The following is a 21,004-nucleotide window of genomic DNA, read 5'->3' on the forward strand; positions in this document are numbered from 1 at the left end:
TAACATTTTTCCTAATCCTAACTTTATTTGTTACAACGATGTTTATGTTAGGTTTACTTAATTGAAATAAATACTGTTTAAACTAAACTCAAACTTTGACCTTTCATAGAAAACATTGAATGTCGGGCGAAGACGTAGTATGACTTTAAACGACTAGAGCTATCTATATAAGAAAATCATGATTTTAGGTAAGTATTATACAATTATTGACTTTTTCATAGGTTGATATCAGGATTTATCAACCCGAAAAGAGTTATATTCACCGAGCCGAAGGCGAGGTGAATATAACTTTTTGAGGGTTGATAAATCTTGATATCAACCTATGAAAAAGTCAATAATTGTTTTATTACATGAATAAATGTAAAGTCAGTATTGTTATTACATTGTAACTTTAATAAAGAAATAAGGAATAAATTTAGACCAAATCAGGTTGATACTGGTTTTTAAGCACCTACTTTGATCTATTTTTATTATCAGGTTGATATTGGTTTTCCAAGTACCTACTTCGATCTATATTTATTTTCGTACTATTTATAACCCAAGATAAGTTGATATGATATGTACTCATTACTTTTCAAACCGTTTTCAGCCAATCAGAGAAACAATAGAATACAGTCATGTAATAACAATTATTATCCACTGCTTAACTGTATTAAAATGAATTTCAATTGTTAGTTTTGAAAATTCATCAAACCTATGTCGAGCGATATTGTTTTCATCTGGAAAGCCTAGTTATTTTCGATTATCTGTATCTATCTCACAAATAATTTAGTTTTCTTTAGTTGATGTTTTTTTTTCTTTTCTGCTGAAAAAACAAAGAAAATTCAATTTAACTTCAACACGAACAAACGTATGTTTAAGGTAAAGAGGTTATCTCTACTTTTTGCACGGATACATACAGGATCTATTTCAAAAGCGTCCTTGTATGATATTTGGACAACTAATAAATGAGAAATGTGTCCGTGTAACAAAATATTCCGATTCATTGTATTCCTAAAATGGAGAATGTTGTGATTACTGATGTTTAATCTAACCATTGATATCGGGTTTTAATTTGGAAAACTACAGCAAAGAAATGTGAGTTATATCAATTTTATTTTAAAAAAAATTGTACATTTAGAAGTGTTTGACTGTTGAAAGAAGAGACGTAAATGTAGAAAAAGGAAGTCAATCTGCTTTCTGATAGGGTTATTGGAAAAATATCTGGAAATATAGAAACTTTTGAACATAAAATGAATGGGAATTTTACTTTTTCGTTGGGATTAAATTTCGTGGATTGACCCAACCATGAAATCCACGAAAATTAGTCTCCCACGAATATTATTGATTTCAGTCTACGAAATTGACATTGGTAGCAAAAAAAGCACCAAGCAACATAAAACGCACTTTGTAAGCCCGTTCTTTTTTGTAATATTTACTTTTTTGAACTTAAATTTGTGCATAGTACTGTATATATAATTTGCAAAGGAACACACATATTTTATGGATACTCTTCAGTTCAGAAAGACAGTAACCTAATATTCTTTTTACCCGGCAGTCAATAAAAGCTGTCAATAATATATTTTTGTTTGAAAAATGCTTTCTATATAAAAAATAATCATTCAGATTTTACCTCATTTGTAAATTCCTACCCCTACATTGGTCCAGTTACACACGATTCCTTATAACAAACAATATTTTATTTACTGATTCAAATGCCGACACATTCTACCTTAAATATACCCAATTTCCGTAAGAGACAATGTAAAGTCAGTGAAATTTCTCACAGAACGAATGTTTTCTATCTAAAAGTTACAATAAACGACTGCTGAAACATGTTCAATTGCAAAATTTCTGACTAGATATGTAAAAAGAGCAACAATTACAAAAAGTCAATGTTGATTCCTTCAGACTTAAACCGTTAGGTATTAATATTTGTCTTTAGGAGCAACACTTGTGAAGACCTTTTAAAATTAAAGGATAAGAACTAGAAGTAACAGATTAATATAACATTTTAGTCTCTATCTGTCAAGACCAATAAGTTTTATAAAAAACCTAAAAACATACTGAAGAACGCACAAATAAGGCAATGTTGTCTTTACTAAAGAGAATAAGAGCTCTTAATTTGACTGTTGACCTGCAAATTGATCTGTATAATAAATAAAGCTATTTATAATAAAAAAAAGCTATTGTGTTGCATGGATGTGATATGAGTCTTTTCAAATAGTAAATACACTAGAAAGATACATCTTACAAAATTCTTATACTTGATCATAAAAAGCCAACGTCACACATATGGTTTATGCAGAAATAAGTGTCACGCCCCTACAACCAGATGATAAGTTTTTGGAGTAAATAAACTGTTGTTACAAGTAATAAGTTGTCTAGTAACATGTCTATCATTTAAAACGGACTGCAGGAAAAATATAAATTAAACTCACAGTGGTAAATGTATATAAAAATAGCAATGAAAATGAAAATTTGAAATGTATGGGACAAACAAACTCAAATGAATAGAAAATGGTTCCAAGTGGTTTTGAAACAAACAGTTTTTGATTAGTAGTTACAGAATGGAATGAAATTATATCAAGCAGCTATAAATTAATACTGTTTAAGGCCAACTTTGGAATGAATACACATTTTACATACTCCAAAACGATGTCTGTGCAATTTTAACAGTCTTTCTCACTAGCAATCACACACTCCCACTTGAAGTTGGTAGTAGGATAGAGTTACTGTTAGCTAAAAGGGAAACTAACTCAACTTGGAAGTGAATTGTTTAATTATTTCAAGATCAAGGGAAGCAAACCCGGGTTGCCTCTGCATATAAAAAAGCAACTTTCCTACCATCTTGACAAGTACACCATGGATGAATTCCTACTTTACTGTCGTATCTATAGAATTTCATAATTAAGGCAGATTGCCCTCATTACCCAGTTACAAACGATTTTCAGTTTGGACTGGAACAATTAGTGACAATAACTAGTTCTCGTGTGTTTCATTAATCTCTCAGTAATTGGTTTCAAAGCATTCAAACGAAATATAGAAATAACTTCCTGATCTTTTGCCTTTGTTGACGTACTATCTAGAGGTTAATACCTTTAATTAAAAGCAATCTCTAATATATGTCTTATGGTTTCATTGATGAATAGTTATGGGAATATTAGGTGGGACATCATTTTGCCATTTTTAATTCAGATTTGTGTCCTATACTTCACGTCGGAAAATGTAAAAGTTTAAAAAGGCGCTGTATTAAGACGTGAACATCAAGAGATTTTAACAAGTATTAGAATCAGTCACCTAACAAATCATTTTATTGTTGAACTAATGAACTGTCACTTGAGTGAACATCCTTTGGAAGCATAGAATGCAATCAAGCAATATAATGGCAGACTCGGTTTGATAAGAGTTTGTTCATAAGTGGTAATTAAATCGCAACACCCATCACGCCCCTAGCTCCGGCTTATGCGAAATTACCTTACATGGATATTCATTGAGCTCCATGATCCTAAAGGACCAGAAAAAATAACAACACAACGTCATCAACACAAATTTAAGTATATATAATAAATTTCAGTTATGGCAACGTGACGAAAATCGTTTCCCATTGAAAATATTGTATTTTTATCTTTTTTTTTCTTCGTAGAAAATATATTTAGCACTAAATTCTTATTATCAGACGCTCATTTACATTTTTATTCAACGTTCAAAGCAGTAAGCGAAACGCTTTTGTCAACCGTAAACAGCAAGCGTCTACTGACGTCTTACTGATTAATTACTATGAGCATTGTGTACTGGAAGAAACCCGAACAACACCGATTCCAAAAAAGTACCACGAATTTTCAACTCTATAGTAATTCTATACACAGTTTTATTCATTTTCTTTTTCACACGTATAACCGCAATGCGACGCTGTCGGCACCGCTTTGCGGAGCCAGTAGCTCTGCTATTATATTGGGAAAATACTGGCCAATAATTTATTTTGAAATGGTGTAACGCCTTATACAGTGCAGGTTTTAGACTTTCCGACAGGGCAGTCTAATATCTGTATGTAATAATGAAACGAATCCAATAAGAGCTTCGTTCGGTGGCCGCGCTTCATTTAGCAAAGAAAATTATACAACCTTATTTACCTGATTTTTTTTTTACACAAGTCATGTTTTATAATTTCAAAACTCTTCTTGAATAAAGTTTTCCTAATTCATTGATTGTTTCTGGTCAATTAAATCTTTTAACCTCATTTTCCAGACATTTTATATTATCACACATTTTCGAGTTGAGGGGGATTATAACCAAGGGAATGTTGAGTGCCCACTCACGCTTCAAATTTCACAAAAATACCACAGTAGATCAAATTTAATGAAAAAGCATATAGAGAATAGCTACTTTTGACTCCAGGACATGATTTGAACAATATTGGTAGAGGACTACTGCACATTACTTCGTGTCAAATAATTGAGCTTTTCTTCCTGCAGATTCAGGCAATAATATTTCAAATTAAAAATTTTTTCCGACTTAAACATGCGATCCCAGATGGGGAAAGGTTTGATCCCAGAGGCAAGGCGTGAAAGAAATTAGTAATGGACCACTGCACAATGCTGCAGGATCAATATTTAACCTCCAGGGCTTAAGGTTTTATACACATTTTCTTATATTTTCAAGAGAACATCGGGAAGTGCCAGTTATTTACCCAGACTTTTCTTTCTTCTGTGCAAGGAATTATGATAAAGTTATACCTGTTTTTTTTTTTAATATAAATATCCACGAGTTTCTTCTAAAATAATTATTAGAAAAGATTCCCTACCCTACATTTCCACTTGCCTTTTTTGTTTTCCCCTTTCTATATAGCAAGGCTTTGTAGACAAGGCTACCACCTGTTTCTAAACAGTGTGATTTAAATATTATTTTTCGATCAGTTTAACATAAAATCTCCATTTTTTACTAAAACGACTTTGCGTTAAAGGTTTAGCATTTAAATTATATGTTAAACAGGTCCTGGGATTTAAATGTTAAAACAGATATACACGGTATAATTTTCGTGAGATATCTTCCGATGTTTCGTGAAACATGACCAATTACTTAATCAACAGAAAAAATAGTAACAACAATTTACTGGGTAAATCGCACAGTCTTCAAGCATCACAAACTTTCTCCGAGTTCATTATAAATCCAATGATGAAAATTGTAAGGATTGTCCGAACATTAATTTTATTGTATTTGAGAAAATATCCAGTTCTATTCCGGATATAATCATAATAGTTTCGGGTTTGTCTGGGGGAAAGATGAACTTACAGTCGGTCCTATGCCGTTCTACGCTCGCTCGGTTCACAAATCACTCACAGGTCTCACAGACATGGAAGACAAATTATCACATGTTCAATATACATAGTACCCATTTATTTGACTGCGCATTTTACGTGAGATTCGTGAATAATTTTGATTGTTTTGTTTTGCTAAGATTCATAAAAAATTTTCTGCCATGTTTTATACTTTATATAATGATACAACGTTGTGCAGTTTAATTGGTGACGATAAACTTGCATTTATTCAATATAAAAACGTGTTCCATTATTTTGTTATTTAAGATGTTGCAAAAGAAGAAACTTAAATTACCCGAGGTGAATAGGCTTTGCTACACAGATTTCATAGACACCTTCGGAAATGTTGTGGAAAAATGTCCCTTACTTGCAGCGATGGTTTGGGAGGATAACCCGTTCACAAGTTTAGATGATCTACAATCAAAGTTTGAGAACGCCGTTGATCAGCTTACTCTTACAGGTTGGTATGATTACATTACACCTCTAACTATTCATCATGACAGACTGTGCTCAGCATGAAACAGGAAATATCTTTAAAAATAGTGGCCGGCGAATTGTAATAAGGAAAGAAGTTTATGAATTTTTCGTCTAACATTCATTTTTCATCTAACATTTTTCAGATTGCAAAACTAAACACCGCACTTTAACAATTTAAATGGTTCTCTTTTAATTTTTCGCAAAGGTTTCGTAGGGTTGCAATTTTGTTTCGTTTATCCTTAGACGAATAATTACAGCAGTAGTTTGATGAAGATTCATGAAGCGGTTCATGAGAAAAGGTCATTAAACGTGTTTATATTTTTAGCTAAATTGGTCCCTATCCCCATTTGTAACAAAATAGCAGGGGACCTTACGATATTGTTACACATCGAGTTTGATAAAAATCCATTACATTTTAGTGGTTAATGCGAAGAAAGGCATATCTACTTTTAGCTATAGTGGTCCCTAATAGGGCCCAAATTCCTATATAAATAAATTTGGAATGACGTCACACCTATAAAAAAAGTGAAGGTCAAGCAAAACATACAATCGTAATTATTTCAATATTTCTGTTTCATAAGCAAATTTTGACCGTAGTCATATCACATAGATAAACTGTATGCAGCGTACCTTTATTTCAGTGTAATGAGATTCAGTCATTATATAGCATATATATAATAAAACAGATTTCAACTGAGTTCAATATTTGCATACAATACTAAAGAAAAATATTCATATATAATAAATCTGTTAAATAATTTATAACAAATATATCAAAGCAAACAAGTACTCATTTTAATATGCAATCTGAATAAGTCACAAAAGCAAGAAACCTTTTCATATACAGACGACAATTGTAACAAGGAAAATCTTTTAAAAAGCACTTCTCTACATAAAAGACTCTTATCACACCCTTATTCATGTGATATGCAGATTCTTTAATTTGATATATGTTGGTATTTGAACAGGTTTTTATCATATTTATTAAACTTACTTATCATGTTGAGATATATCAATATTCCTGCTAAATATACTGAGCCAAAGTTAGCTTTAAAACAGCGTCGTTTAGGATAAACGCTTTGTCTACATTTCACTCAGCGTAGCACAATCAACAGAGTGAAGGAAATTGACACTCTCGTCCAATCAGGCAGAGTGTTGCATAAATCTTCCATTTTGATAAATTATCTATAATGCGTTATCAAGTAGTTTGATTTGCAAACTGAAGTGACGTGGCATAGGTAACGAAAACGAATTTAGACGGCGTCGCCGAAAAACATTACGGGATATAAGTGATTTGATAACAAGAAAACCAGACAGACTGGCTGCATGAACCTGAAATAATGGTCATAAAAGAAGTCGCATAGTCTCAATCTGCAATGTCACATCATTTATACATAGAAATATTGGTGTAATTACAAAGGAAACGACAAAGCCCCACACATAAATAGTAAACCAACTGCTTTTCGGTGAACGATAAATTCAATATTTACTAGCGTTAAATGTGGACATTATATAATCATAGCTTGTGATATATTAAGCTGTCTGGTAGTTTCTCTTCAAGAATGAAAAATCGACTGCAGTCTTTCCCAAGTTTTTTTTTTAAAGCATAATATCAAAATTACATCATAATACATCAAAAACTATAATTTACCGTAATATCCGAATATAAAATATTTAGCTGTATATTAATATATATGTTCAGTGATAGAAATACCAATAACATGTGAGATATTCCTTAATTTTACAGGAAAATCAAGACTTCTGCGTCTCTTATCTCCGTTTGGCGGGAAACTTGAACGTGCTGGAAAACTTTCACCAGAGTCAAAAATCGAACGAGCCAGTGCTGGTCTGAACACTGTTAATGCCGACGAAAGAATAAGGCTTTCGGAGCTCAGTGCTAAATACATAACAAAGTTTGGTTTTCCATTCATTGTCTGTGCAAGAGAGAACACAAAAGAATCCATTTTAAAGGGAATGGAAAGAAGACTGAATAATTCCGTAGCGGTTGAAGAAAATACAGCAATAACGGAGATAAAAAAGATCGCCAATTTGCGACTGAGGGATTTAGTTGAAGATGCTTTGATCTCCAAACTATAGAACTATATTTGTTTGGTAGAATCTGTCAGTCAATGCTATTAGAAAGGTTGTGACATATCACCTTCTATTTTTCCAAATATTGTACGTTATTTGGTAACAAAGGACATCCATAATACAAACACGAATATTGTTTTGTAAAAAAACAAGAACGTTTGTCGAATAATCACTTTAAATTAGCCGGAATGAATATTGGTTGTTTGTTTGTTTGTTAGTTTGTTTTGGGTTTAACACCGTTTTCCAACAGTACATTGTATTTCAGTTATGTAACGGCTGACAGTTAACCTAACCAGTGATCCTGGATTTTGTACTAGTACAAACCTGTTCTCCGCAAAAAAACTCGTTACTTTTAACTAAATGTTTTCTCATTTTACCGTAAGCGACTGCTAGGTACTTTAGATAAAAGGAGGCATTTATAAACCGTTTTTGGTAATTTCACCATAGGAAAAGAACAAAACATCCAAAAATGCAAAGCATCTTCCTGCTTAAGAAACAGATGTCTTTTTTGTGTGGGAATGAGGGGATGTTTACAATCTGACTTAAGTATATCTCCAGTTAACGCTACGCTTTGGATCTGAAGACGTGTTATTGACAGACTCGTTCTGACGACCCTTCCGCTAGCCAATCAGAGCCTTGCTTTCAACATTTTGAAAGTGAAAGTAGAAAGTTTAGAAAATCTATTTTTAGCCTGGGTGTTTCATGTTTGTATCAATAATTCTTATGACGATCACATCATGACTGCGCCCTCGTGTTTTGAAAGGTATCATATGTCACGGTACGGACTTGTTCGCGTTAGGGGAGAATAATGTGTCAGGCAGCCGGTTAGTTCAGTCGGAGAGCACTTGCCCTGAAAGCGACTGCACATTATTCTCACCCTGTGACATTCGGCGCTATTTTTATAGTTCAGCCAAATGACAAGTCGTCTGAATGGTTCAAATAAAAATAGATTTGCGAAAATAAAAAAAGCAGTATGGAAGCCCAAATATACATAAAGGTCATCTTCATACCTTCGTTCAGAAGATCAAGCACTTTAATTAGATTGGGGATGTTTATCATTTTATGTATTATTTGCATAAATATGTATTTCTGTATTGCCATAATACGTATTTTAAACTTAATGAACAACACTTACAAACTGCAGTTCAGTCTCCAAAGTCAAAGAATTTCTAAAATTTGAAATAAATCAGCAGTTTTCTCTTCAAATCGTAACTACAGCATAACAAAGGTTATAAAAATGTCATTATTGTTTCAAAAGCATACCTTTGATTCCAAATAAAAAACACGATAATATTATAAGACACAGCTACAAATTCTTATTATGGAGTTATATTTTTGTAGCCGTCCAAACAGCATTCGCAACAAATCAGCTGGCAAATTAGTCTACTTTTTGTTGCTAGTGGATGTGCCTATATCAAACCTATGCAGCATAGATATTTATTATCTTATTCCGCTTAAATTTATACGCAATATAACTTAAGCGTAAATCTTTGTAAGTTTCCAATTTTTATTAACCTAAGATATGGACGAATGTACTTGTATTTGTATTTAGTTGGATTAGATTGTGTTATCTTCTTTAGTCTAAGTCATTCACCCGACTTTCAAAATGCTACAGTATGACATACTAATTAGTGTTACCTTACATTGTCATTGAGCCTTATTTAGCTTCGTTAATGTGCATTCATTTACGGATAAAAAGAATATAATTATTCTAAAGTGGTTCCTTTACTGGGTGAATACAACGAGCTTTAACGTTTACTCATCGATTTACTTATGGAAACGGTTATTATACGTTGATAGGTGATCATTTATATTTCGTTAAAGATAATTTTTGTTCAGTGGAGTTAACACCATTGACTCTTCCATTTAAATTGGGAGTAGTTGTGATTTTTAATTGTCATGTTTTTAGGCGTACGTACACCGTACGACTTTCTAATTATTTCAAGGAAGAATAGGTGCCAGATTATAATTTTGAAATAAGATATATGTATTTTTAGATAAATAATAAACAGCTTATTTGTATAAGAACCTAACTTACGATCAACATGCAGTACGATGTCCACCATCTTATGGGTGTGGATATTATTCTCTTCTTATCGGACTTTGACCATTTTCTTTCAGAAGAAAGGGAACTTTTATCGAAGCTTTTATGTTGCAGTAAATATATATAAACTTTTCGAAGCCGAGCTGGAAACTCTTAAGTTCAGAAAGACTCTTTTTATCCGACAGTCAATAAAAGCTGCAAATAATTGAAAATTGCTTTCTATACAAAAATTAATCATTCATATTTTTATTCATCTGTAATTTCATTTGTAAATTCCTATCCCTCCCTTGATTCAGTTACTCGCGATTTCTTACAATAAACATTATTTCTTACCTCATAGTTTGCTTTCTGTTTAATATAGATTATAGGTACTAACCAGGCATTCGTGTGCAAAACGAGCAAAATGATTTTCTTTTCAGGATAAAATACAACCGAAACCCATGCTTTAGATGAATTCAAATGCTGACAAATTCTACCTAAAACATACTCAATTCGGACCATTTTCCACGTAATAATAGCAGAAAAATTAAATTTTCTGTGATAAAAGCATGTACCGCTAGGTGGCGTTACACATAACACATTAGGCAGGAACTATGCAAAATATGCATTTTAGAGATATATAGTCTTTAATCAACATTCAGACCAAATTTCTTTAATGTTCGTTAAGTTTTTACTTTTTTTGGTCTATCGTATGGAGTCACCTCAACGCCCAGCTTGGAATGAATACACATTTTACATACATACGTTGGGTCGAACTCGAAGGGTCCGTGAAAACGAGTTCGAGAGATCGGCAGTTCGAGCCATCTGTATGGCGGCCATCTTTAATTATATACGGAGCTATTGTAAAGTACATTCATGTCGTGTATGACATAGTTGACCCATATTTAATCTGGAAATGTATTATAAATTGTCAGCAAAAATAATTTAAATATTTTTATTAAATAGTTTTATAAATGCATATTAACACTTTCATCTAAAACAAATATTCGATATCAAACACACATGTACAGAATGTCTAATTTTCTGTTAATTCCTTGTTTTCCGGTAGCCGACTCTGCTTACTTTCGTTGCCGGGTCCTTCACTGAGTTGTCCGACTTGCATATTTCAACTGTGGAAATGTGAAATGTGTAATTTAAGCAGTTAGCTCTATTTAAAGTAAAATACAGACATTCTTTGCTCTGATTTTGTTTGCAACATACAATTCATTAATTAAAACATTAAAATGGACGAAAATCATCTGATTAAATTTGTTTGACCTGTACAGGTATTAATTTCACAACGTGCTAAAACTACGCGCACCGAATAAAGCTGTAACAATAACAATAACAATAATAGAGATGCGAACTGATTGCATCATGAAAAGATTTGTGGCACACACTTGTCTGTTCGACCTATCAGGTGTAATTTACCTCATAATTAAGCTCAAGGGACCAGACAGGGAGTTCGAGAGTTCCAGTTATCGGTGTTCTAGCCATCCGGAGACAAACAATATACAATATATAAGAAATAAGATCGGGACTAGACGATGAGTTCGAGCGAACGGGGGTATTCGAGCGATCCGGGTTCGAGCCAGTGAGAGTCAACTGTACTCTAAAACTGTTTCTCTGCAATCACTAGAAATCACACACAATTGGAAATAGGATAGGGATACCGTTAGCTGAAAGGGAAACTGAATGAACTTGGCGATGAATTGTTTAATTATCTCAATATCAAAGGAAGCAAAAGAAATCCAAATACTAGTATTATTTTTTTTTAAAAACTGTGGGTACAAATTTGAATTAATAACAGTATGTAAACATTTGGATACCACGTATGACTAAGTAACTCCTACGTTCGATTTAAATACTCTTGCGGTTGACTTAGTTACTCATACGTAGGAAACAGTCAATCTTATGTAGAACATAACTAACTCGTAGATATGTCTCACCAGTTCATACGTACGACTTACTAACTCCTACTAATTCCTACGTTCAAAGTTAGAACACATACGTATGACTTATTATTAACTCCTACATCAGACTTGTTTTACCTCCAATAAGAGTCTAGCATTTTCATAGGTTGAACAATTTCTGCGAAGGGTCAGTAGATTTTCATGTTGATATAGACCATAGATAAGTGGTCGATAAAAAAAATCAATGATAGGTTTTGTTAGTAACCCTCCATGGAAATAGGTGCGGTCAATATGATAAATATGGAAATTCAGTTACCGCCTCTCCTCCAACCCCATCCCCATCACCCGCCCCTCCGTTGATCAAACTGACCACACATATTTTGTAAGAGACTCATGCACAAACCCATTAACTAATATTCTATCACTATCTATTAAGTAATAAAGGGAATGACCTCTTGATTTTGGCTACAATGATCATTCTTTAAAATTGAAGTTTGGTCATATTAGGAAAATTACAACATGATTTTTTTGTTTCTAAACCATCTTTAAACGCTAAATTAAGAAAAATAATACCAATCTGATTCAGGAATCGAAACCGGATTGCCTCGGCAATAAAAGTTTTCCTACCATCTTAACCAGAACATCAGTACTTTACTGTCATCTATATAAAGCTTAGTAAGTAAGGTAGATTGTCCTAATTACCCCGTTACAAACGCTTTTCAGCTTAGAATGGAACAATTGGTGACAATAACTCGTTCTCGTGTGTTTCCTTAATCTCTCGGTAATTGGTTTCAAAGCCTTCATAAGAAGATATATAGCAATAAATTCCTGATACTTTGGCTTCAATTCCTTTAATCAAAAGCAATCTCTCATACAGGTCTAATGGATTCATTGGTGAATAGATATTGGAATATTGGGTGGGATATTATTTTGCCACTTTTAATTCAGATTTGTGTCTTATATTTCACGTCTGAAAATGCAAAAGTTTAACAACGGCATTAACAACGGTATTAAGACATCACCATCAAGAGTTTTTTTTTCTTTCACAAAACACCCAAAAAGTGTTAATGTAAGTGCAACAACCTTCAACCCCCGCCCCCACTCCACTCCTAGCACCGGCTTATACGAAATTCTCTTACAACTCTATGGTCCCAAAGACCATGAAAATATAACAACACAGACTAAAAAAAACTTAAGATGATAAAGTAGAAGAATAGGATCATGGTAATCCTTATCGTTCTTCTGATTTCATTATTTTATTCAATTGAATGTTTTCCAATTTTCTGAGATTTAGATAAAATTTATTAGATCTTTGTTTGACACTTCAGCCCCAGACATAAATACCTTGATACTCATTGCAAATATGATCTTCTGCATTTGAAAAATAATACACACAATTTTACGGTGTTTATTCTCAAGTTGCGATATAAATTTTCATCGTCCTTGTGTAAGTGCAAAAATGGAAAAATAAGATCTATTTATTTGGGACTTTTTCACCTACTTCTGTAACACGGAACTATATTTTTGACCTAATACTACCGTCACATCTAATGACAGTGCATTTAGTAATGTAATAGATACAACAATTGTCGTTTTTGTGACAGACCTTGGATATACTGCAACGCGATAATCAAAACACATATTCATTTTCATTAGACTTCATTTTGTACAAAAATGTAGCGTGTAACTGGATTTAATGTGTTTAACAATCGTTGACGCCTTTCATTAATTAACTATTTAATAATTTTGTTTGGGTTTAACGTCGCACCGATACAATTTTAGGTCAAATGGCGACTTTCCAGCTTTGATAGTAGAAGAATACCCCAGGTGCCCTTCCTTGCATTATTTCGTCACACCTGAGTAGAACCGACGACCTCTGTAGGCTTGCAGGATAGCTTCATCAGGTGAAGAACCCAACGCTACGAGTGAGGCTCGAACCCACATCGATGAGGGGCAAGTGATTTGAAGCCAGCGACCTTGGCTACTCGGAGGCCCCTTTAATTATTTAACATATCATAAAATCATGTCATAGAGCTAGATACAACATAATATTATTTTATTACATATAAATATACAATTGCTAGACGTTTAAACGTAACATAAACAAGTCATATATATAGTAAAAACACATTTATATGTGGAAAACATTAATTTACTTGCAACAAAGTTATGTGGACGGACTTAAGAAAATTTAAAGAAGAATTTGTATAAACTTAATTAATTTAACCTTTGACATGTAAGCTTTGATGTTTACTTATCGATTCACTTATGAAAACGGTTATTATATTACGAAACACCCGTGGTGACATTTCAACTTCATTATTTCACGCTTTCTTCTTCCAGATTTCACGATTTGTGCTTCCTGATTTCACAATTTCCACTTCATGAATTAACGAATTCACGATTTCCACTTCACGAAATCACGATTTTACGAATTCACGATTAAACTTCACGATTTTGCGATTTACGATTTCTACTTCACGAATTCACGATTTCACGATTGGACTTCACAATTTCGCGATTTCACAATTTCCACTTCACGATTTCACCATTAAACTTCACGATTTCTTGATTTCACAATGTTACGAATTCACAATTTCACCATTAAACTTCACGATTTCACGATTTCCACTTCACAAATTCACGATTTCTCGACTTCACTATTTCATAATATTTCAATTGACTGTATGACGTAGAAAATCGCGGGTGATATTCGTTACATGTGAGATGGCGTGTTATATATTTGCACAACTAGGCTTAGGTACCGAAAGTTAAAACTGGCCGAAAATGCCTCAACTGATGAGGAAATAGACTTACAAACAATTCTTTTAGAATGTATTATTGCTTTGATGTGAAATTGTTCCAGTCCCTTTTTTCAGTTTTAGTAAGCTCCCCATCTTTGTTCTATTAAATGAAACGCGATGCATCTTATTCACATGTAAGCTATTGCCACCTGCTGTGTAAATGGTATGCAAACTGAGCTGATCAAGAGAATGGCCTTACCACGAGGGCCGTTCAAAACGTTAAAGAAACGGCTAAGACGTTTTACTACGTTACAGGCATGGAAAGGATATACATACAAAATATAAATTCAATCCATGCAAGCATTCTCTTTTAAATGAACGGAAACCAATGTGTCTATTTAGGGAAATAACGAAAAGACGGACGGACAACTAAAAGGCTTAATGCCCCGTCGCCATAAATGGCGGGGGCATAATAAACATACTTATATATTCAAGTTGGATTTGTCTGAAAAAGTATAGCTACTTGGGCATCTTATTGTATTTATACATGTTTTAGTGTTGAAAGTATCCAATACTGTGTTGGTACAGGCACCAATATCCTCCCCAGCCTCCACACAGACGTATGCATGAGTATAAACCATCCTCGGTAACCCAGGCCATTCATTCCGTATACACTTCATTGAATGGAGAGTAACGGAATGGATTGGCCAAGTGGGAAAAATGAAATCAAGAAAATTTAATCATGAAATTTTGAAGTTAAATGGTGAAATCGTGAATTCGTTAAATAATTTCTTTTATCGAAACTTTATGCTGCAGTTGATTTTGGGTTAGTTATATATGTTGACAATTACGTTAAGAAATTATTAGCACTTTATTTTGTACTTACATAAAAGCAACTAGTTCTATTTTCATTGCATACTAAAATCTTAAAAATAGATCAATTGAATAAAAACATATTTCAAACACAATGTGTAATATTTCAAAGTTATTCCACAAATAGTACAGTATGTTATACATAGCTTTTTTTGTACGACCGTAAAAGAAAATAACATGCCAGACAGGAATTTGCCATGTTTTGCCGAGTTGTTGAAAAACTCGTCTTACATCCCGGGGTGTAAGATGAATCAAGTGCTGCAATTTATGAATAAATGCATAAATTTATACGCTACCATAATAAAAAGTGCTAATAATACATTAGTTTTACTTCATTTCTTCTAAAAATTAAAGAATACGACAGGCAAGAATTCGAAGTAGCTGAAGTTGCGAATGGAAATATATCCGATACGTTACCGCCTAACTTGTTGCGAGAGCCAAATATTTCCACCAGCACCTTCAACCAGTAAAAGCTTCCTATATTGTTTTTGTTTTATTTGGAAAAAAATAAATACTAGAGAAAGGTATAGAATGATCCTTCATTCGTTTCCTGGGAGGGTTGCGCATATCAGAACCAAGTAAAAACTTGCCATCGAACCATAACTATGGGAAAATGAGATCAATCAATTCAGTTTCACTCGAGTGAAAATATTCGGCGCAAAGCAGCCCTGTACTTGCTATAAAGTTATGGAAAATGTATTACAAACATGTACATGTATTTTAGCTTTGCAAACAATTAGATAATATTCAATATATTATAATCATTGTCTTTGTTTGAATAATGAATTGAATTAATTTTTGAAATGAATTTAAAAGAAAACGATCATTTAGCATATAGTATATGTCTGTTTCTCTACAATTAGATGTACAGCAAAACACGAAAATTTCGTTGAAAAAGGTCTGTTTGACAAATAATAAATAGTTTATTATTTGTGCTTTAAGACCATTGCAAATGGTTTTATAATATATTCATTTAGCTATAATTTCATATTACGAGGTCCTGCAAAAAGTTCGGGTCATTGGGTTCGCATTTCTTAATTGCTGCGTTTTATCAAAATTATTTTTATTACAAACCTTCAAAGTATTCCCCCTTTTACAAAAACACATTTTTGGAATCTTTTACCAAATCGCGAAAAGCAGATAAAAAGTCTTCTATTTGGTATCTGTTTGAGACATGATAAATGGCGCTGTCAAGAGACTTATATTTTCCAGAAAACCATTTTCTTAGGTCTTGGAAATAAATAAAGTCACAGGGACTCGGGTCAGTTGAAATAGGCTGATGGTTTACAACTTCCACCTTTTCAGAAGCCAAACAAACTAGCCGCTTTTCATGGAATAACACGCACAACACGTGTATCATTGAAGATTCCATGTGCATCGCTGTTTGAAAACATCTGCGGATGTCTCTAAATTGCTTTTTGTACTTCTAGCACGTGTAAATGTTGATTTTCTGCTTAATCCGGGCTTGAGGGCGTGGAAGGTACATGCATTTCCACTACCGTCCATAAACAGGCTCAATCAAACCGAGCCTGCAACATTTCGTTTTTGTCGCGTTGAGCGACCTGTGAAGTTTCCACTTCTTCTATTTTAATAACTTCGCACTTGTGAGAGGAGGCGTTTTTCGTGCATTAGATGGGCCCCTGGCCACCCTTTGCTTGGACGTTTCTTATTATAAAACCTTTCACTTTCTTCAGTACAGAGTCCAGTGACTGTACTGAACGACTGGTCCACTAGAATTTAAGAAATTTGCGTACAGCATCTTTTTCGAACTTATGGTTCTCTTGGCAATACAGGGGCGTTTGTTTTCGCTTCCATTGCTTATTTCTCTGTGGATCAAAACATGTGCACCCAGGTTTCCTCACCTGTTAGCAAGTTATAAATAACCCGACTTTCACAGCCTTTGTATGTTTTCAAAATTTCTCGGGTATATTCAAGGGGTTGTTTTTGTTTTTGCTCCTCAGTGTGCAAATGAGGTACCCACCTAACGCAAACCTTTCTCAGGTCCAAACACTTTCTTTTTAGAACTGTTTGCATACTGCCTTCTGATATGCCAGTACAACTGGCTACGTCTTTCACCAACAATCGCGCATCCTGTCCGACCACAGCGATGTTTGCCTTGGTAACAGAGATTTTAGGCCTACTAGAACGGGTATAATCTTCGACAGATAATTTCCCGGCTTTTAAAGCTTTAACCCACCTAAAAACTATGTGCATTGAAATGGCCTGTGGTCCATATCACCACACAATTTACCAAATATCTGTTTTGAATCTACACCAAGGCTAATGCAGCATTTACGATAGCTACGAAGTTCAGTTTTTTCGTCACAAGTAAATTGGTTAGTCTATATGACTGCATGTATTTGATTTTTAAAGAAGTCGGTCATTTGAAATAGAATTTGCATGAAATAAACGGATATCATTAGCTTTTTGACACACCATTCAAGCGCGATGAAGTGTTTTAAAAATACCTGGGATAAAACTACGGGAAGCCAATTAGGGACAGTACTTTTTGCATGACCCTCGTACTGAAGCAATTATTGCAGTACGGTTTAACCTACGGCATGTTAATTGTCAAAGTATGATTTGCTGTAGTCAACACATTGATATATGATGTCATTATACAGTATGTTAAATATCAAGGTCAATGTACTTTTACATTAAAAATATTTTTTGAACACTGGATCTCAAATATAAAAATGTTTGTCGTCAGTAAGACACAGCGAACATGAAACTGGAAATTTATATACCCAGTAACCTCTCATAAGTTCATCATAACGGCATATGCACCCTACATTTATGTTATCCTTCTGCAGTGTAAAGTATAAGAAATTGTTTGTTTATTATAGTGTCACCCCTACGAAAGGGCCAGTCAAGCTGGCTTATGAGACAGTTACATTCCTATTCCTATTCTTTTAATGCTAGACACCAGGCAGGCAGGCAATCGATAACCATTATTTAACTAGCTGGCGGCTCACCAACCGGTCTCTCTTCACTAACGAGACCCGCCTCTGACAGGGCTCGAACCTTCGACCTCCGATTGCGAGCCAGGTGCCTTATCCATTAGGCCACCGCAGCCCGGTTATATTTAGTTATGTTTTGTTGCAGGTCGTTCATAATTATAGACACGGGGCTTTAGGTCACTTTAGCCTGGTGAACATCTATAGATGCTGCTAATCTCGCTGTTAAAGATTAACATCTCCAAAAATACTGCTGCCATCTCTATATTTTATGTTGACACATTGCTATAAACTAAACTGACATCATCCATTAGCTTACAATTAACCACCGCGTCCTATGTCCAGAACTGAGACAGAGTACGGAAAAGAATTATCCCTCATTAAGTCAGATTAGAAAAAAGGATTGTTTCCCTTTGTACAAAAATTTACTATCTGTTACGCCTCGTCAACATGAAACGTTACTTAATTGCCGGGTATCGATCTTTTTTAATCTTTCTTTTCTTATCTTGTTAAATCTTGATGGTATGAGAAAAAATAGTTTCACAGGTTGAGTCCCTTTTATAGTACCCTCTTATCTATATATTTTCTCTCATCTTTTGACACTGAGATGAACCTGGAAATATAAAGTTCAATGTCTGTAAATATTAAAAACATTTGATCTTAGGAACACTTCGAATGAGTATGCCTTATATAGCTTGTAATATGTTGAAATTAAATATACTATGGAATCAAATCAATATTAGATACTCAAAGGGTTGTGGTGATTGTGATTCTGATAAGAGTGTCTTTGATCTTTAATTAAACGACAAACCGCTGAAATGTCTAATTATTTTGAACCAGTTACTTTTAAATCTCGCTCTCTGAAAAAAAATAAAGGTTGGTCAGTGAAAAATACTGTCACACAAAAAAAAGGTTGTAATGTATTTACTACGAGTTTTATAAGAATTAGTTTTCCTATACTGTCTGTAAAGTGAAAGAATTTCTAAACCATTGTTGCCAAGGCAACACAGTGTTTTAAAGTGTTAGGAAAACGAATATTGTGTAATAAAAATATCACGTTTCTAGTTTTCTCTGATTCTTCTCTTAATATTTGGGTTTAAATTTTTGTCGTTTCAGGTGGATGCGATATGAGTTGTATTCGAGACTCAGTTTCTCGTATGTCATGAATTAGAACTGTTTTCAGATATTTAATGGCTGGCTTCTTAAAGCAAAGAGGTTTATAGAGTGTTAGAGGTATGAGAAGTTAAGACAACATTACTTGATCGAAACTTGCTATCACGGATACTGGTCAGATTAGCACAAACATACAGCCTTATATGGTAATGGGCTTAAAATGGCAAATTACGTTTTTTAAGGGCATTCCATGTGCTCGTGAGTTATCTTTACATCCGATTGCTTATCGAGAATATGTAATCACTCGGAAATTGCCGAAACTTGTTGCAGGTCCGCTACCTTAAGTATATTTTAAAATCGTAATATATGTCGCTTTAGTTTAGTGCTTGCTGTGATAACTTTGTTACATTGCCGCTACATGTATCTGCTCTTGGTAAAACTTACACATTTTGTCGTGATTGTATTGGCAAACGCAAACAGTCCATCCTTACTGTAAATGTTACTGCCAAGGCTGTAGCGAAAACTACAAATATATGCTTTCTGCAGTTCATGTTTTATTTGCAATTAAACAATGTCGCAAACACACTCACTGAAATTGTTTCTACTATTTGTTGATGGTAAGCGTATAAGTGTTGCCGACGGTTTAACAGTTTTGGAAAAATGTGTATCTTTGACTACTGATTGCGTGGGTGTAACACATGGAGGTTGTCATGCATGTAATAAACTAGAGGGGTGACAATATTTAGCCTTACTCGATCTACTGCTATGATAGAAGGTTCGGTTTTAACACACTTTACTTTGTATAGAAGTAGAGAAAAACCAAGACTTTCATGCTTTTGATGATATTATAATTATAACATATATATATGATTATGTCATTTTTTTCAATATAACGACAAAACAAATTAAACAATATATGTGCAGTGAAAAATAATTGCTCACTGATATGTAGCAACATGACATAGGGTGACTGTTAAAAATTCCAACAGAGATATTTTAGTATTCAGTCTTCAAAATTGTGAATGCGTCGCGACAGTGTCATTTAAACCTTGTCCGGAATTTTGTCCTCCGACTACCCGAGACTGTGGATTTTCTGATTTCGTTATATTGTTCCGATCCGTATCCTTTGGTGTCACCCTGCCATAGCCACATCTTAAAACACCTTTAATGGCGCCTGAAAAGCTCGGATTATAAATGACGTATAAAATGACGTTGTAAGCGGTGCTGAATGATGCCAAGGCTATAAGGAATAGGTTTGCGAAGCCACTAGCATCGCTACTCGCATCGTTGTGGGTTATTTTCTGGAAGACAGAAATAAAGATTGTACAACAGAGTATGTGTTGATAATGCGTTGATTTTAATCAAAGTAATAAAAAAGATGCTATTCTTCTCTGTCATATGTTTCTATAAATTTTACAATATGGAAAGGCATCTAAATGAAAGAACTGATCCGAAGCGTAATGCTTTTTTTTATCAGACCTACGACAAAATATATAAATTTATTTTATTTCTTTGC

General features: G+C 33.8%; 1 protein-coding gene across 1 annotated transcript; it reads left to right on the forward strand.

Moving 5' to 3' along the window:
- The first annotated feature begins 947 nt into the window (after positions 1-947).
- On the forward strand, positions 948-10,196 carry LOC123550208 (2-oxo-4-hydroxy-4-carboxy-5-ureidoimidazoline decarboxylase-like). The gene is made up of 3 exons (XM_045338642.2): positions 948-1,077; positions 5,565-5,757; positions 7,522-10,196. Exons 2-3 carry the CDS (start codon positions 5,565-5,567, stop codon positions 7,869-7,871), a joined length of 543 nt encoding a protein of 180 aa, XP_045194577.2. The 5' UTR covers positions 948-1,077; the 3' UTR covers positions 7,872-10,196.
- The last annotated feature ends 10,808 nt before the right edge of the window (positions 10,197-21,004 follow it).

This window comes from Mercenaria mercenaria, chromosome 6 (genome assembly GCF_021730395.1).
Source record: "Mercenaria mercenaria strain notata chromosome 6, MADL_Memer_1, whole genome shotgun sequence".
NCBI lineage: Eukaryota > Metazoa > Mollusca > Bivalvia > Venerida > Veneridae > Mercenaria > Mercenaria mercenaria.

Bases quoted from the DNA above. Each gene is read 5' to 3' on its own strand.
- LOC123550208 (XM_045338642.2), top strand. From the start codon at position 5,565: ATGTTGCAAAAGAAGAAACTTAAATTACCCGAGGTGAATAGGCTTTGC. The intron at 5,758-7,521 runs GTTGGTATGATT...TTAATTTTACAG, and splicing joins TGATCAGCTTACTCTTACAG to GAAAATCAAGACTTCTGCGT.